Genomic DNA, 19,576 nt, shown 5'->3' with positions numbered 1-19,576 from the left:
TTCTAATAAACTCCTTTTCTGCAACTTAAAACAATAATAATAATACATTTGTTTTCAAAATACACAATTCTGGGTTTATGAGTTCTACATGGCTGCTTTACTGGCATCAAATCCCCATTTTTAAATATATATTATTTGCTTGTATAAATGTATTTGGGATCCCACTTTCCATCCCACATTCCACTCCCCAATTTCCTACCAAAATCATGCCGAGCATTTCAAACAACTTGATTCCAAACTTGGAGTAATTCCAGCAGACAACCATAAGGATGTGTCTGTAGAATGCCCAAAAAACGAATCAACTGTGTTAGAAATTTACTCATTCATCCAGATATTTTGTTTACATCATACCAAACATTTTAATGAATTCTGTTAACTGACTGAATCCCTGACAGAAATGCCTTGACCTTGTTTAGACATGGTTTAAAATAATAATAATAGCTATGTGTGTATGTGTGTGTGTGTGTGTGTGTGTATATATATATATATATATATATATATAGTACCAAAATATGTATACAAGTGGACACTATGGTCAACATTGCTCAAACAGTAGTTCGCAGTAATCAGAAGTGCCTAGACGCTGATGGTATTTACTTTGAACACCTCTTGTAATTGCTGCAGTCAAACGTGACTTGTATTCATTTTTTGTTATTGGCATATATTGAGTATTACAATTTTAATACAGCTTTTTCCTTTCTTAAAATGTATATACTTTTTTGTATATATATCAGCACAGATTCCAACCTTGAGGAAAGTAACTCCAATTGCTGGTGTGGGCCAGAATCTTTATAATTTAATTGCAATTTGGATTCTAAGAATGCTGAAGATCCAAAACATATTCTCATCCTCCAGCTGATTTCACAAACTATATTGATCACAGAAGTCCTAGATACCAAAATGAACCATAACAATTAAATGTTATATTTTATATGAATTCAAAACAGACCAATTTATACTGGGCAATTTACTGATGACAATGACTATTTATGACTGTGGATATCCTTTTTAATTAGGTTATTGCTTGAGGATCATAATCAGACTGGGATCTTTTGGAAAATTTGCAGACTATAAATTGTGAAAAAAGTTGCATGCTTTAAAAACTTAGTATTTCCATCAAGCCTGTGGTCTAAAAAGGGTATGAAGACAATAGCAAATGAATGTTTTTTTTAAACACAGTTTCTTGGCTTTTACAGTATTTTTTCTTCTCTAGTCGCCCTCCCTTCAAAGCGGGTCATTTGTTTTTCCTGGGTTTTTTCCACTTCACATTCAGTACAATGAGGCATTTGTAATTTCTGTCAAATAATACAAAAAGAGAATTAGGAGAGTCAAAAAAAAATAAAAAAAAGGGAAAAATTAAAATTGTAATAGAATACTAATGTAAATTCATATCTCATCAAATATCTTACAGAATACTAATGTCAGACAAAAATAAAATAAATTAAAATGTGTTAATGCTGCTACTTCATGAAATACATAAAATATTTCAAATTTTGAAAAAACTTGACCCAAATCATTCAATTCCGATTAATTTAACCTCAAATTTGAAATATGTTGTGTTAAGAGACATTAATCTCAGAATTGCCAGGCTATAATATTTTTGGTCAAATACAGAACAGTATAGACCAAAGTTCAGAATTAAGCGCCTGAGTTGTGTGTTTGTTGTTTGTTTTTGTGAGGGAGATGTACTTCCTTCTACTTCTGGTGCTTTGCCATGTCTTCTTTCTATCTTCTTAGTCCCATAACGAATAGATGCATGTTTTTTGTTTGTTGTTTATTTTTGTTTTTGTTTTGTTTCCTGGTTGCATGGAAGGGGAGGGGCACTTCCCTACCCTTTTTCTTCTGGAAACTTCCAGTAATCAAACCAAAAGCTTAGTGGCAGGCATAGTGGTCGTGGAAGTGGTCAGAAGCACTAGGAAACATCTTGTATTAGCCAATAAAACACCTCTGCTTCAACTAGAGCAAGAGAGAAAATCATTGAACACAGTGTATTCAAGAAATGTTCTAGGACATAAAACCAACAACCAAGACATACCTGCAGGGTAGGCTCTGGTTCTGCAGTGTCATTTCTTGGGGGGTTTTCTTTACGCTTCATTAAACAGGTCCCATCCACCTGTAAAAGCTGCAATTGAAAAAAGGTCAATGAAATTAAATTACATGAAGGAAGGGGATAGAAAAAAGTCCCTTGTACTCTTCTCACTGAGACATTTCTTTCACTTTGATACAAGCTGAAAGGGCAAGCTAGGGAAATCAAAACAACATGAGTGGGATCCCAAGGAGAAAGTAAGCATTCACAGTGGTTTTTGGATCTCAGTGGTTCTTATGGCAGTCATTGACTACAACAAAGTTCAATTCCAATGGCAATTTCTTTCCTTGTAAAAAGCTTTAAAAGTAAAAAATTATAAAACTACTATATCTGCGATGTGTCTGAACACCACAATTTAAATATGATCTGTATGCCTGCAGGAACATCAATATTGCAAACCAGGAAGCAATGTAAACAATATGATCAACAATCTGTCTAGCAAAAAAATCTTCCATACTGTATAAATATTACATTTTGGAAATAAAATCACATATTTTACTAACCAGGAAAACTCATCTTATTTATTAGCCTCAATAGTTTTAAAGAAGATGAATTACTAGCAGTATATTCCAATTAGCCTTCATTTCCATTTTAACCAAGGTTAAAATATTGAATTTTCTCTCCCTCCCTTTCTCTCTTGCTCCCTCCTTCTCACCCTTCCTCCTTTTTTAACTTCCTTCCTTCTTTGTCTGACTCTCTTCCATCCTTCTTTCCTTACTGCCTTTCATTCTCCCATGCTCCCTTCCTTTTTTTTTCCTCTTTATTTTAAACATATTTTTAAAGAAACCATAAAAATTGTTTAGTGTAAGAATATGCTTTTTTTTGGGTATTTTCCAAAATCTTTTCCATATGTAAAACCGAGCCGAGGTGTTTAATAGTCCATGGCCACCAGTTAGCTCTGACCTTGAGTGTCAATTTGTTTCCTTGGGATCAAACAGATGGGTACTGAAGCTGGTTTTGAACTCTAATATTCTATAAATTCAACAAATAGATGATAACAAAAGAGGTTGTATAGGAGATTTAACCTAGTCTAATTCAGATTTTAGAGCAAAGTTATTTTATACGTTCTGTAATCTTACACTACATTGTTCTTAAATGAACACATGCTAATGTGTATGACACTCCACCTTCATACAAATCTCACTTTATTGTGACATCCTAAAAACTACCTACTCATTCCCTCCGTACCACATAATTTCTACCACTAAATAGACTCTGTAACACTTTTCTGTTCTAAAGGTACAGTGCATATAAATGTCTTAGCACTTAACATTGTTTGTGTATGTATATATATGGCTCCTCAATATGTTGTGAGTTTTCTTAAAGACAAAGGCTACATTTATCAGCCTTAGAGCTCAGCTAGATGTCGACCAGGTAGCAAGTGGCCAATATATAACCTCTGAATAAGTAATAAATGAGTAAAACAAATTTTGGCTGTGAAAATATTACAATTCTTAGAATTTTAATAAATATCTGATTTTTTTATATGATTAAACTTAGGTATGTTTGATTCAGGCTCCAAAATGGTTACACACAGGCCCATCTTCTAAATAAGCCTACAGAATAGTGGAAAAGTAAGATTGTAGCTATAACAATATAAATAAGAATTTATATTTATTTACCTTACTCCCAAGAATTTTAGGTAGATGTGCAGCGGTATCTTCTATGCTGCCTAAGAAATAAGTTTGTTTATTTTTATATTGCATGGGTTTGAGTGAGACCTAGAATCTAAAATTACCCTGAAAAAATTATAATTATTCCATGTTTATTGTAATACTATAACTGGCCTTTGTTTTTATTATACTTGCACTCAGCTGTTTAAAAGTTAACTAAAGTTGGTATATGAAATCAAGCTCAAAAAACATGTTAAGTGCAAAAAGTAACCTGCACAGTGTAGGATTTCCAGAATATATTTAGAATAATGGAGTTCCAAGCTCTTTAAAGTTTGGGGAAAAGTTTATTTAAACATTAAATAGTTGTATTTAAAATATTCTTCTCAGCACTTTTAAACACAATTTCTTAGAGTTTTGGTCTTGAATGAACTGTCTACATAATCACATAAGGTGATTGTTAAAAGAATACTTCTGGGAGATCATTTAGTCCTATAAATATAGGCTTGCATTTTTAAGCATCACTCCAGCAATTCCAATACACAATGAAATTTGAAATCCACTTCTTCATAATGCACAAATGTATTATAAATCTCTTAAAAGGAGATAGGATACAATCATTTCTCAAATCTATTTGACCTTAAAATTCGTTTTTGTGTGTGTGGAACATCACTTGAGGTCATTGTCATGAGAAAAATACTAACGAATTTTTAGTGTAGTATGTTCTTTCATTAATGCAAGCACAGCTGACTATTTGAGACAAGACTTTGATCATCTGAACAATGAAAACATATTAAATTTTAACATTAAAGAAAATGTTATGTGGCTCGAACAATTTTTGATACTTTGATCTTATAATGAATGGTATGTTTAAACTTACTTTTTCTGTGCCTCACAGACACTATAGAAACTTCATGAGATGGGATTCATACAATTCTTAGTGTTTCTCAGAAAAGCAACAGATAAAGGGCAACATAACATGCAGGTATTGTGCCTTAATAAGCATCTTATCAACTTTATAGCCATAGATGAAGCAGGCATTCACTTGGTGAGAAAATAAAAGAGGGGTTTCATTGTGGAGTTTTCTCACTCTTACTGCAATATCACTCAGAGTGCCAAAAATTCCAGAGAACTATAGTTAAGAAAGGCAAGAAGAATTTCCAACATTGTAGTATAAAGGTAATTTTGCCAAATGGCTCAAAGTGTTTGGGAGGGAAACAACCTTTGGTTTCAGTTCTGATGTTTATTCATTAGTGATCTCAATCATATAACTTGATCAGTTACTTATCTCTGTGTCTCAGGTTATTTCACTGTAAAATAGGGCCACTTCTTTTTAGGGTTATTTTGAGGATAAAATTTAAAACTATATAAAATATTCACCATAAATATTAACAAATAGTAAACATGTTCTTTCTCCCTTTTCCCCTATCATTATTATTATTAATTCTACCATTAATGATTATCAACCAACGATTACAATGAGTTGACACTAATATTGCAAATATAAAATATGCTGCAGAATCAACAGTCATGTAATTTCCACACATCGAGGAGGAACAGGAAAGAGGGGAGAATGAAAAAGAGTCTCTGTAATAAATCTGACAAGTCCAGTGACCAAAAGTAAACTCACAGGATGATCTGAACGTAAATCCCTAACTGGGCACATCATGATGAATAGTCATGCTCCAGGCATATAACTTCTCAGTAAGGGTTTATATTTGCCTTAAGTAAGTCCTGCCTTCTTTCCTGAACATCTAGGTTAACACATCTTTGAAATGCAGAGTAATCCTCTTTTTAAGAGCCCTCAGAGGTATAACCATCCTCAAGGGAGCACATAATCTTGTGTCCACCTTTCTTTCTCCCACCTTCATGTAATCCTTGAGATCCCTCCTCAATTCCAAAGGTATAAAAAAACTGCAGAACTTCCATTCTCCAGAGCATTTGAGATCTTTGTTCCCAGCATGTCATGAATTTGGCACAAACAAACTCTTATAAAAATACTATACAGGTTTGGACATTCTTATGGTGACAGGGGAGAGAAGGGGAGAATAAAAGGAAACAGAGAAATCAGTACTTACTTAAAAGGATGGAAAAAAATACTAGTAATATTTCTGACATTATAGATAAAAATAATAAAAATAAACACAATTGATCTTTTTCTTTGGGAGGAAAAAAGATAAGAACATAGGGATTTCAAGGTTATGAAAAATTGTGTTTATATATTTAAAGATTTATCCAATAACCCGGGGTTTGAGGTTATACTGAGAATCATTTCATATAGAATTAAACCAATGGGTGTACTTCTAGGGAAGCTGGCTTGGAAATAACATAATGTAATTCTTAAAACAAATGCTCTTCATTTAGAGAATCTATACTACAGAGTGAGAGGTGTGGCTACCAAGAAAATAAATGGAGTTAATTTTTTTTTTAATTGAGTTCCTACTGTGAGCCAGGTACTGTTTCAGGGCTGGAAACAGAACAATGAAAAAGACAAGATTTTTACACCTAATGGAGCTTACATTTTAGTGGAGAAAGCAGAAATAAATACAAAAACAAGGACATATAAAAGAGAATATCAGAGAGTGATAAGTGTGCTGGAACTGACCCTTGAATAATGGCTGGAGGTTTTTTTGTTTGTTGGTTGGTTGGTTGGGGTGTGTGTGTGTGTGTGTGTGTGTGTGTGTGTGTGTGTGTGTGTGTGTCAGAGTCATGAGGATAAAGTAGAAGTAGACGCATGGTGGAGGGACAGCACAGCACAGGTAATAGTGGTGAGGTCAGCTGAGATGGGAACTACTGAGAGATGACTACAGTAGGGACAGTTCATAGAAGAACTTCCAGATCAAAGAGTGACAGTTATACACAATTTAGCAGTTATGAAGACACAATTATATTGTAAATATCCTGCAGTAACATGCCTACTTTTCTAAGAAAGTTTACAAGTTAGTGCTTTCTTTATACTGGGAATTAAACAGATTCACGAACAGGGATCTAAAGTGATCATTCCATATGATACTTGCTGAAAAATGCCATCAACAGAACCTCCTTTCTTCAGTGACAAGTTTGGCATCCATGCCACTTTTAAAAGCATTTCTCTCTCACGTGCACGATTCTGAAGATCACCAGGACTTGTTAAGGCAGCTCCCTTTTCTTTCTCTCACCAGGTGGACAGGAAGTTGAAACTTGGATAAATTTTTTTCAAACATTTGGCTTAAATGCTTGAGTATTTGGAGTTGGAGTAATAAACAATAACAAAAAATTCCCTTTTTCAAGTGATTCACTTTCTCTTTATGCCTGAAACGTATGCATTACATATCATGAAAGCATGCTTAGCTTCTCATCACAAGCAAGTCACATTAAAACTTGATTGCTTTAATGATCATATATCTCAAGAGGTAGTAAATCTTGAGAGTTTTCCTTTTATATGTATTGACCAAATCTAAGAAAAACCATACTAACAAGAACCACAATACTTTATATGGTTTAATTGCTATGTGTATGAGTAGATTCAGTAAAGGTCTTTGTTTGAGGATTACGCTATTTTAGCTTGCAAAAATGAAAAACTTGCAGGTAATAGCAGCAGACAGTCCTTCCATGGGTAACACTATAAACCATTTTTCATTAAAACAATTTAGTATGCTAGACTCTAATCCTCTGTTTTTCAGAGATTATGGAGTTTACCTCTTTGTTTCTTTCTTATAATATTGAATTAAACTATCCAGCTTTCTCTAACCTTGCCTTTCTCCAACCTATCTGCAGTACAGCCTCCAGAAATGTCTTCCTAACATATATTTCCATTGATAATTTACTGCATAAAAATCAATACAATCAAAACTAATCAGAAAAATATCACCCTACAAATACGTGATGTCCTATTGTCCATAAAGTATATACTTATTTAAATAGCACAAAAGCTCATTTATAATATGTCTACATTTAATCTCCTCTCTTAACACTCCCAACCCCATATTTAATGTAACAGCCACAGCATTTTCCCTGTTCTTCAAACTTTACAAGCAAATTCGTATCTCTCAAATTTTGTTCAGGATTCACTATGCCCCAAATGACCACAATGTAATTACCCATGTTGCAAACTGTCAAGTCTCACTTAATGAGCAGTTCAAATTATAAATTCATGAGGATCACATTGATCTGCAGTGTTGATAAGCTCTATGCATCCTTGCTATCCTTCCATTTTTCATGCCTTCCCTTATCACAGGGAACATCATAAGACAATGATGCCGAACTAAATGGAAATGTGTCACCTCTCAAATATCCGTTTGGCTATCCATAACTAATAGGAAGAGTAGGGAGATTTTCTAGTCCCAAAAGAGGAAGAAGATCCCCTGGGAAGACCAAATGTCACCCATATTGGCAAATATTCTGAGCCAGCTTTCCTAGGAGTTCTTATTTGAACACTGGTTCACTTGGAACTCTGGGAGCTTTTTATAGTTAGTATAAAAATGCAGGTCCTACCAAATTTTTCCATGCTGTGCCAGGCGTGATAAGTGAAGAGGCAGGCAGAGAACACTGAGGAGATGGATGAGGCGAAAGAGTTGGGGACTGTCTTCTTAAACAAGTGAGATGTGATATAGGGGCAGGGTCATCAGATTCACCTTGATAACCACAACAAAGGCTCACAGATAAACGACCGCATTAAAAGATTGAATCTCTGCTGTCACCTACTCAGGCTCAGAGAGTTTCTTTTTACTATGACTGTTAAACACACACACAAGAACACAGAACTTTTTGTTACAGTAATATATATATATTTTTTTGCCTCATTTCCCAATACTACCTGCAATAATTATTGACTTTTCATTCTTTTAATTCTTCCTGGTTCCATCTGGAATAGAATTGTAAATCTTGGAAAGAGACAAAAAGTGTTATTTCACATAAGAGATTTTATGACTAAAAAGAATAAGGTGGTGATCATACCCGTGAGCTAAGAAGTCTGTCTTAAACCAAAGTTCAAATTCTTAAATCTACCACTTACTAGCTCTGTGCCCTCGATGAGTTACTTAATTTTTCTCAATTTAAACTCCACACTTGTAAAATGTGGACAATTTTAATCTACAAATGTTTGTAAACATTAAGAAAATGATTAAAATGCTGAGCTCAGTGTCTCTCACCACTAATATCTCAATATATGGTAGTAACAGTGATGATGATGAAGATAAAAATAAGTGTTGTAAACAACCTGGAGCAAAGCCCCTGATATATATGGCACAGGAAATCATATACATTATTATATCACAGCAGACTCCCTGATATTATATATTTTAAAAATGACAGTTGTTCATGTAATGATTTATGGGGTCCATTCAGTTTGGAGAAATGCAGTTCTACATTACGTTTTCAGAAGCATTAATGCAATGCCATCTTCATGTCATTGAAGAAAAATGGTATGATCTAATTACACCAAAAATTATAAATAATCAACACAATAATAAACTGTCTTCTGTTAAATGAGAAAACAAAACTTTAACATTTACTGTTGGCTACAACATGATGCAATGAACTCTCTCTTTCCCGGTCTTTCTATCTCTCTCTTTTAAAATGCTGGTGTGAAAATAAATTGATACAGATATTTTGGAAAATAATTAAATAAGATAAGATACAATGGTTTAAATACATTTATGATCCAGTATATTTCACTTGGAATATTCTCTCTCTGAAGAAAATAATCCACAAATAAAAATAAATTTTAAAAAATACTTTGTATTCTGAAGTATTTATTATGGGGATTTGTGTAATAGAAAAAAATAAAACTAAATAATGGTTGAACATAAGTAGGGTGGTTAATTAAATAATGATACAATAAGATATTTTATAGTTATGAAGGCAACATTTTAGGTTATTAATGTGAAAAATATATAAGCTAAAAGCATATAATATAAAATCCCATAGATAATTTCATAGTAATGCAAGATTGCATGTAAAATATTGCCAAATGTCAAAAAGCACAATGATATAATGGGGAAAAACAAGTCAGAAATGTTTATTGTCATGTTTTAGCATTTTTGTTGGCTTCAAAATAACATATAAGACATATCTATCTGTCTGTCCATCTATGTAACTATCTATTTATATCTTTATATCCCTTCTTCCTCTTCCTCCCCAACTTCCTCCCTTTCCTCTCTCCCTCTCTCCCTCCCTCCCTCTATTCTTCCCATCTTCTGCCTTTCCTCCTTCTTTTCCCATTCCCTCTTTCCCTTTCTTTCCTTCCTTCCTCCCTCCCTCCCCCCCNTCCTCTCTCTCTCTCTCTCTCTCTCTCTCTCTCTCTCTCTCTCTCTCATTCTTTCTTTTTTTCTTGTGGGCATGACTGACCCATTACTTTCAAATGAGATATGGCCGTCTATATAAGACCTGCTTATCTGTGAATAGTTTGTGTATAGGACAATATACATGTTTGTAAAAATATGATATTTATGTTGGAACAGTGCTTAGAAACTTAACCTCTTCCTTCCTTATCAATTTGAACCTCAAATTCCTTCCTTTGGACTGCAGAAAAGTGTAGGTATCATTTCCCCTTAAGAATGTATGATCAAAAAATATAATTTTACTGGAGAAGAATGGCCAAAAATGTAACTAGCTGTAGTGAATGATTGATTAATTATGCAAAGGAACTATTTTCTGTCCTAATAGGCAGAAATGTTTGAGTGATAGTCTTGAGAATTGCATAAAATATAATAAAAGGCTAGTATAGGCCTTCAAAACACTCCATCTCAATTAGATAAAATTCAACCTGATTTGTCACATACCTATTTCCAGACATTCAAGCATTAAGATATGAAGATTGATCAGAAAAACTGCACAAATTCAACCACGTCAATATTGTATAATTATACAATTATACAATAGACCTAATTATGAAATGGGATAAGCAGTGAATGGATCTTTATTGAAGTGATTATATCTTCTCTTTCATATACACATCTTTACCAACACCACCATAATAACCAGTTTGTTTCTGTGCTTTTGGGCAATAAACTGCTTTCTCACAAAATGGTATACTGTGCCACAAAAGCAGACAAAGAAATAACAAAATTATATAGCTGAGACCAAACCCGTTATTTATTTACCTCTGCACATGGAAGAAGTACACAATGACAGCCTGACAGGGGAGACTGTAATACTGAAGCATCCCTAGCAATTATCAGGACTTTCATTTTAGTGTGCAGATAGCAAGCTTTGGAGTCATGCATAATTGAATTTGAGTCCCAACTCCATCTCCCACTCTCTGTGATAATGTGCGAATGTTCATGAATATTGAGGCTCCTGGACAAATAATGATAAATAATGATAAAATAAGATATTTTGTAGTTATGAAGGCAACATTTTAGGTTATTAATGTGAAAAATATATAAGCTAAAAGCGTATAATACAAAATCACATAATTTCATAGTAATGCAAGAGTGCACGTAAAATATTGCCAAATGTCAAAGCGGAATGAAATAGTGGGGAAAAACAAGTCACACACGTTTATTGTCATGATTTAGCATTTTTGTTGGCTTCAAAATAACATATAACACATATCTATCTGTCTGTCCATCTATGTAACTATCTATTTATACCATTATATCCCTTCTTCTTTTTCCTCCCCCGCTTCCTCTCTTCCCTTCCTCCCTTTAGTATTCTACAGAAGAATAAAGTTAAATACCAGTTACAAACATGGGCATTGTCAGCTTCAGATTTTGACATGAAATAATGAAACCAACAAACAAAACACACTGCTATATTTCTACAATATTTTAATATTAACTATATATTAATATTTTAATATTAAAAATATATACATGATCCAATGTCAAAAGACATTATTCTTGAGAGGCAAAGAGAGTCAAAGAGACATATTGATTGATTTATGGAAAATCCACTAATATTTTGTTATTTGGCTGCATTCAATGTCAATTTTTATTGCGTATGTCTTATTTATTAAATTTATTGGGGTGACATTGGTTAGTAAAATTATATAGGTTTCAAGTCTACCTTTCTATAACACATCATCTATACATTGCATTGCTTGTTCACCACCCAGAGCCAGTTTTCTATATCTCTGTACTGTTGAAAACTATCACAGGCCTACATTGCTGGTGGAATGATGTATAGGAAATGTCAACTTAATCTCACTTTTTCTTCATTTATACACTGGAGATAATAATGCCTACATTCTAAATCTTGACGCAAAGTGAAAAGAGGTAATGTAAGGTAACTGCACTGGGTGAATGGAGTGAAGAATTAGCCCATCTCTGGTTAGAATTCCTTTAGCCCTTATTAGCTGTATGAACTCAAGGAAGTGACTTCATCTCCCTGAGTTTATGATTCCTTATCTGTAAGTTAGGCAAAATAATTCCTGCTTGAAGGGGTTGTTGGAAGCATTATATTAAATAAACAATCCATATAATGGCTCTTAAAGGAGCCATCATATTAAGTGCTCAGTTCAGTTTCTATCCTTCCTTTACCATCCTTAGTTTTCCCTTCCTTCAGTCAAAATTTCTCTATTTTGTCAATAGAGATTTGAATCAGAATATAAACATTGATATTTAGTCACTTTAATTTTACAACCCTGGTGTCAACATTTTGACTCAGGTCATCAGAGAAGCTTAACATTGCCAAAGAATTTGTTGCGATTTCCTCCTTCCCTCCTGCACACCACCACCACCACCACCAGGTCTGTGGTTCTTCCACTCTCATCCTTTTCTGTTCATGATTTAATAAGGCAAGAAAAAAAGTCTCATTAGCCAACCCCTTACCCTTCAGCAACTTAGCCTTAGAGGATGTCCTCAGCTATCCTGTATTTGTTTTTTTCTTCCTCAAGACAGAATCAGGTCAGTCCATCTAATTCAACTTATGGGTTCAGAGGATTCAGATTTTCATTATGATACATGCAAATATCCCATTTAGAAATTATGAAAGTAAAGTTGCATATTTAGAATGACCTTTTCAAAAGAGCATTGTTAAGATTTTAGCTAAACTACTCCGCAATATTGCTGCCTCAGCATCCATTTTGTGTTGCTAAGGGGCCTGCAAGGGCCTGGAACTGATACCAGCCCCTCCCTGGAGTCCACGCCCTAAATCACAGCCTGCAGAGTCACTAGAAAGAGTAAGTTCCAGAATGGCTTCCCCAGTGCCCCTGGGGATAAAGTCTCTCCTGCCTGTCAGCTCCTCCCCCTTGTGAGCCCCTTAGATAAGACTCTTATGGAGCTTGCCCAGGTTTTGCTCCTTTTGCTTTGAATTGACCAATCTGGCCTAGGCCAGAACCTCAAAGTGTTCTACTCACTCCCCCAGACCTGAGAGCAATAAAGGCATGTGCTCCAGGTCCTGCTGCTGCTGCTCTCAGAATGCACTTGTCTGAGCTCCCCACGTGACCCAGCACATGCCCTGCCACCTCCTCCAGACCTGTGAGCCATCAACTTCTCTATTTCACCTTCCCTTGCCTTATGATTGTTCTTGAAGATTGGCTCACTGATGGACGACATCCAAGGGTCTACTTAACACATTCTAATTTAACAAAAATCACAACATGCTCTATAACTGAATTAATGTCATTGGAAAGCCTACAGAGGAAAATGACTACCTTTGCATTTTGTTTATTTTAAATTACACTCTATTTCTTCTCCTGGGAGTAAAGAATAATACTTTAAGAATTAAAGCATATGGAATCAGTTATCTGAAACTCATTTGAAGTCCTCCTTGAGTTTATTATATCTTTGATTCTTCTGAATACTATGACTTTGTTATTGGCATTAAATACTTGGTTCTACTTCACAAGAGAGATTAGTTATATCTCTTATGACCTTTCTCTAAAACACTAAAAAACAAAAACAAAAACTTCAAAATAACATGCAAATGCATAACTGGGCCACCTAAAATTCTACCAACAAAAAATATCTCTAATAGGTACAAAAGTCCAGCTCCTTCTGCATATTTAATTAAGATATTGGACAGGCTGGAGGCTAAAAACAAGCATGGCTTTTAGAATATTATAAAGAAGAAAAATGAAATTAAATATCAAGTTACATAGAAACACAAATGCACTTCGGGTAAATTTTTGTGTGATGCCATTATTGTATATGAAATGCATTGGTTGTATTAATTACAGAATGATATTTTAGTGCTGTTTTAATAACCAGAAGGTCAGAAACCATAAAGTAAGAAGCTCAAAGACTGAAAATGTAATGCTGCATCAAGGTGACAACCCTGAATGCAGTTGATGGAGGAATGGCAGTCTGGGAGTGGAGCAGGGTCTAACTCTGCACCTCTATGCAAGTCACGCCCCCTCTCTGAACTTTAACTTCTTCATTCTCCACATGAAATTTTTAAAATTTTGAAAAAATGCAGCCCTGTCTAACTTTGTAATTTTGGATGTTTTCAAGAAATATTAAAAAACATCTGTTAAGATGAGCATTTTGCTTGGTTCTGACGGAAATATCCATATTTTTATAGTCTCTGTCCTGAAATTGCTTGTTATCTAATGAAAATGAGAATATTATATGAATAATCAATGTGCAAGGTGGAATGTGATACAAGATAAAACACATGTATAAACCAAGCATGATAGGGACCCAGGGGAAAAAGCCATTATGTGTCTTGCAGAGAAGCTAGGAGAGGGAATCCAAAAGTTATTCATCAAATTAACTTTTGTATTTGCACATCTATGTTTGGCCAATAGCCTTCTAATAAGTATTATTTATTACCGCATGCTTATAGGGTTATTTTTATTTACTAAAATAATAATTTAAATATTATTTTAAAAAATTTTATAAGAATTATGGTAAGAAAACACAAGTTCATATTTTTATAAGCTTTGAATCAAGATGTTATAGAAGGGTAAACATGAAAATTTTAATCAAATGTGAAGAGCAGAATATTGTTTTAAAGACCTTAGGGAATTATCTAGCATTTCTACATTATCTGGAGGGATGCTTGCTCCTTAAAAAATATGACAGTAGCACAATGAAGAATGCCTTGTACGAAGCCAACCTCTTCAGATGGTCTGATGGCGTGTAGCCCATAAGGACACTGGTCAGTGGTCTCTCAGCCCATTTACAGCAGGGCATGCCTTGCCTAGGAAATTTTGTTACCCAGGTATCTGCCAACAACTCATCAGGGCCATCAAATGTCACGCAATGAATATTGGATATAGTAGCAAACTAGGATATCTTAAATCTCTGACAAAATTGCTGTAACATGAAAAGCCTGGCATAGTTTTCTACTCTCAGCTCTAGGATTTATTTTCTGTACATTTCCTTAAACAATACTTTTGTTTTGTTTTGTTTTGTTTTTTCTGTTGAATAAACTCCCTATAAAGGGTCAGGGTCTTGCAAGCAGGTGTAATGGCAAGAAACTGAGCAAGTGCTCAGATTGCTAAACATAAGCCATTATTGCTTTTCATTTCCTCAAAGCATGAAGAAAAGTTAAGTATTTGCTGCCTCTCTGTCAGAAACATTATAAAACACATTTACATTGAGTAGTAAGTCTTAATCCCTAAGTGAAAATTAAAATAAAATGCTCAATGTCTTTAATTCTTGCTAAGCTATTAAACAATATGAGGCACATTTGCAAACCGCAGGAAAATGAAATGAAGCAGGTACAAGCCTTTGTTCTCTCCATGTGACTCCAATCTTATCATTTAAGCAAAGCTGCCTTCAGAGTAATTTAAACATACCCCAAACTGATAGTCCAGTATGCTGTTAAGCCTTTGGTGATCTTTCTAGGTGTTAAGCTAGGCTGTGTCACTGGATCTTCTAACACGCTATAAGAGGTAAGATAACTTTATCTCTCTTTATAAGAAGAGAAAAATGAGCCTCAAATATTCATGTTTACATATTGACTAACTGGTTGAAACATAAATGAAACTGATCAACATTACATTCCTGACTTGCCTCTATGGTCTTTCACGTCAAGCTTTAGTAGATACACTCCATCTGTCATAGCTGACCTTAGACGTGTTATTTCTAGAATGGAACATACTTTATCAGTCTAGACTAACAAGTACAATTATATAAGGGATTTAATCTTCCTTATTCTGGATGTAGCATCGTAATTACTTGAAGTCAACATTGTAACTTCATGTCATAACTTCATTGTAACTTCATGTAGTTGTTTTGCAAATCTCATCAGTTTAACTCAGAGCTCATAGTCACTTAAAACTCTATTCTGATACAAGATAAATATATGAAAATTAACTGCATTTCTATAGCTAGCAATAAGCAACCTGGAAATAAAATTAAGAAAACAGCCCCGTTTACAATAAGAGTAAATAGAATAACATACTTAGGAATAAAAAAATAAAAAAAAGAAGTCTAAGCCTGAAAATCTATAAAACATTGTTGAAGAATGCTGTAAAAGTAATAAATAAATGGAGAGATGACCCATGTTTATGGACTGGTTACATAATAAATGGAAGGGTTCTGATGGATTCTCCTTACCCACTATCAAAGGTCACACCACAGTCTTTCATTACTAGCATTACAGAGCCTTATTTAGGCATTGCCTTCTTTAAAATGCAAATATAACAGATAGGAAAAGCAGAAAATCCATTATTGGACAATAAATATACTAAAGGGATTATGACTTATCTAAACAAATGCTTTTCAAATAATGGCTCACTGACCATCTGCCTCAGAATCACTGTGATTGGGAAGAGGATTGTCAGGTTCATGTTAAAAAATTGAGGTTACACTAAGTCTTATTCATGTAGGGTTTCTTGAGTAATTTCTCAGAATTTAATTTATAAAAACTCCCAAGATGAGTTTTATGATCATTTACATATAAAAGACAGTGTTAATGAAACTGGCCTGCATGTCACAATTATCTGGGGAAATTAAAAAATAATAATAATAAATAAATTCAACTAATGTCTAGACCCCCACCTACCAAGATGTCCAGTTAATTTTCCTGATGTCGGTCCTGGGCATCAGTATTTTCTAAGAACTCTCCAGGTGATACACTATTGTAAGGACAGGGCTAGGAGCTATAGGTCTAGAATTTGAAAGTTGATGTTCACACCAGTCTCACTCATTCCTGCTGCTTACACCTGGCTTATTTCACTCATTTATATTAATTACTCTGTTGGCCTTTAAATGGAATTGAGTCTACAGCCTATGAGTACTGAATGCTGTGTACTAGCAAGTGTAACTTCTTGAAAGTAGTGACTCCAAATACTAGCATCTAGGTATTCACATTGGTGCAGTGGAGGCAGCGTTTTGAAGGGACCCAGATTGGTAGTAGCTGCTTATGGGACTCGTGGATAGGACAGGAATTATCAGTGACAGGAAGGACAAAAGTAGGAGAGTGGAACAAACAAACAACAAAAAACAATGTATGATTTTGAGCAGGTCTCACTCTTGATAGGAAAAGTAGACCAGAATGTTGCTTTTGGGAACCTTAGCAAAACACAGAGAACTTTTCAAGTTTGCCTCCAATGGGAACATTTTGTTTGTTTGTTTGTTTGTTTGTTGGATAATCTTAATGAAGTCACTGTTCTTTGTCCTTTCAGGTGCTTTGGCTACCTCATTACAAGAACGATTTGCTCAAGGCACACATCCATCTGTACAGAGGCAGGGATAAGGTAACTGAATTCCTCCTGAACCAAGGCCTCAGTTGGGGGGGCCTCTAAGGCTCAAGCCTGGGCATTACCTACAATGGTGCAGGCCAGAAGCTTCCAAGGTGTTTTTTTTTTATTAAAATGTAATTGACATATAACATTGTTTTAGGTGTACAACATAATGATTTTATATATGCATAACGTGAAAAATAATTTATTGGTACTTTTAAGAAAATATATCAAGAAATATAAACTCCTTAATATTAACCCAATGATCTTATGACTTAATTGGACACTAACATTTGAAAACTTTGACTACATCCCTAATTCAAACCAAACTCCTTTGCTTGGAAATCTAGGGCCCTGCACACCTCAGTCCCAAATTATCGTTTTAGGCACATATCCTACCACTTTCTGCCCTGTATTTTTGAACCATATTATTCTGTATTCTTCTCTCTGCACATTTGCTTACCTTGTCAGAGACCTAGCTGTCCTGCAAACTACAACAAAATATTCCTTCCTACCCCAAATCTTCTTGACTTCTTCCTCCCTTGGAAGTAAATTGCAGAGTATTTTATTTCTATTCTAATTGACCTTATTATGTACTAACTTGTATGGCTTTGGTATATGTTTAAATATACAAAGATATGAAGGGAAAATTGATGAGAAATTCATATTTCTAAATTCATTTTTGGAGCCAATAGAGGAAATAGAGATCGACTTGGTTCACTTATGTTTCTATTTTGACTTATTCTTTGCTGTAGCCTGATTTCTTTTCAATCAGGATTGACTAAGAGATACTTTGCATTTTGTTAACTAGATTAAAGCCAAACTTTCAGTCTACACAACACGATTGTTATTTGCTATTGGACATGATAGATCTGTAATTGTGCCAAAGTTCCAGAATTAAAATTTCATTATATTTGTAATTAAAACAAAACAAAGCAAAAAACAAAAACAAACAAAAATAAACAACACCCACCGGCACAAGTTCTATGTTACCTATTATCATTTGAATATTAAGAATCCCCCTTTCTTTAATGTAATGTCTCTATAATGCTAGGTTTATTTACTTTATTCCATATATATGGAACATGGAAATACTATAGAATCATTTTGGGTCTTTGTTTGTTTTTAATATTTTAACAGGTTTCTGTCATGTGGTTGTGGAAAAGAGCAGGCTGCTCAAGTGTGGTCACCCCTTTATCTCTGACAGCTCAAGTTCATGGTGCTCCTAAGAGTCTGGTTATACTTCTTAATGGAACACCTATCTGATTCACATCTAAAGAACATCTGCTTTTTCAAATTAAAAGTACAATGTTTAAATAGTAGTTACTTCATATAGATACAAAGTCTCATGGTGACATGAACTAGAATTGTTAAAATGCTTATGTCCTTGTTTTTCATGTTGAATACTGCTAAAACCATTTTAAGTTAATCTTACATTTTCAGAATTGCACTCAGGGATTTTCAGCTTTTCGTCCTTTGTTGTCACAACTTGAGAGCTGTCATTGCTTCCTGGAGTGCTTTGTTGAGCCTTGAGAAAGAAAGAAAGAACATTAAAGAGGTGATTGGTGGGGTGGGGGGTGGGGAGGAGGGGAAGAGAGAGAAGGAGGGAGAGAGAGAGAGAGAGAGAGAAATAGATTTAACAGATTTACATGACGTTGTAAAATATAGTGCAATGCAACATCACACTCAAAGAAAAACAATAAAATGAAAATTTGTACATGAGACCTTAAAAATTGTACAATAAAAATTCTTAACTTTGAAATTAAATAAAATCTCTACTCAATTTTATATTAGTGATGTCCAATGGTGTTTTAAGGACCTTGGTTCCTCAAAAAGAAGTCCTGTATTTTCTCTTTATTTTAACCTCCAGTGTATCTGAGAAATAGTAAGTACACACCTTATGTTCCCCGTAAGAAAGAAAATGTTTTGTAACATCTTACTATTATTTACATACAGGATTATATTCACTCCAGTGCTTCACTAGCTAATTAGGTGCTGCTTTATATCTCTGGAAACCCTAAATATTCTAAAAGTCATCTCTTTAGGAACACTAAATTAAAACAACAAAATAAAAAGCTGTTTTTCCAACCAAAATGCCTATCGGTAGATGACTGGATTGGGAGGGTGAAAAGGGTAACTATTGCATTGTTCTGTACACCTGAAACTAACAATAAATAAATAAATTAAAAAAAAAAGAAATTTTGGTACATTTACACAATGGAGTATTACTCAGCTATAAAGAAGGAAATAGTACCATTTGCAACAATATGGATGGAACTAGAGAACATTATGCTAAGTGAAATAAGTCAGTCAGAGAAAGAC

The 19,576-nt window shown here is 34.3% G+C and overlaps 1 protein-coding gene across 2 annotated transcripts in view; it reads right to left on the bottom strand.

Annotated features, from left to right (window-relative positions):
* Positions 1 to 662: 662 nt before the first annotated feature.
* LUZP2 (leucine zipper protein 2) overlaps positions 663 to 19,576 on the bottom strand; it is a 294,610-nt gene continuing 275,696 nt past the window's right edge. For both annotated transcript variants that reach the window (XM_019631038.1, XM_019631037.1), the window contains exons 10-12: positions 18,690 to 18,782; positions 2,036 to 2,122; positions 663 to 1,295 (exon numbers count right to left, since the gene is read on the bottom strand). In XM_019631038.1, coding sequence (XP_019486583.1) covers positions 1,191 to 1,295; positions 2,036 to 2,122; positions 18,690 to 18,782 — 285 coding nt within the window. In that variant the 3' untranslated portion in view covers positions 663 to 1,190. The remainder of the gene's footprint in view (positions 1,296 to 2,035; positions 2,123 to 18,689; positions 18,783 to 19,576) is intronic.

Source organism: Hipposideros armiger, unplaced genomic scaffold (assembly GCF_001890085.2).
Source record: "Hipposideros armiger isolate ML-2016 unplaced genomic scaffold, ASM189008v1 scaffold_978, whole genome shotgun sequence".
In the NCBI taxonomy this organism is placed as follows: domain Eukaryota; kingdom Metazoa; phylum Chordata; class Mammalia; order Chiroptera; family Hipposideridae; genus Hipposideros; species Hipposideros armiger.
Note: the sequence above shows the minus strand (reverse complement) of the source record. Positions and strands in the feature narration are given on the sequence as shown.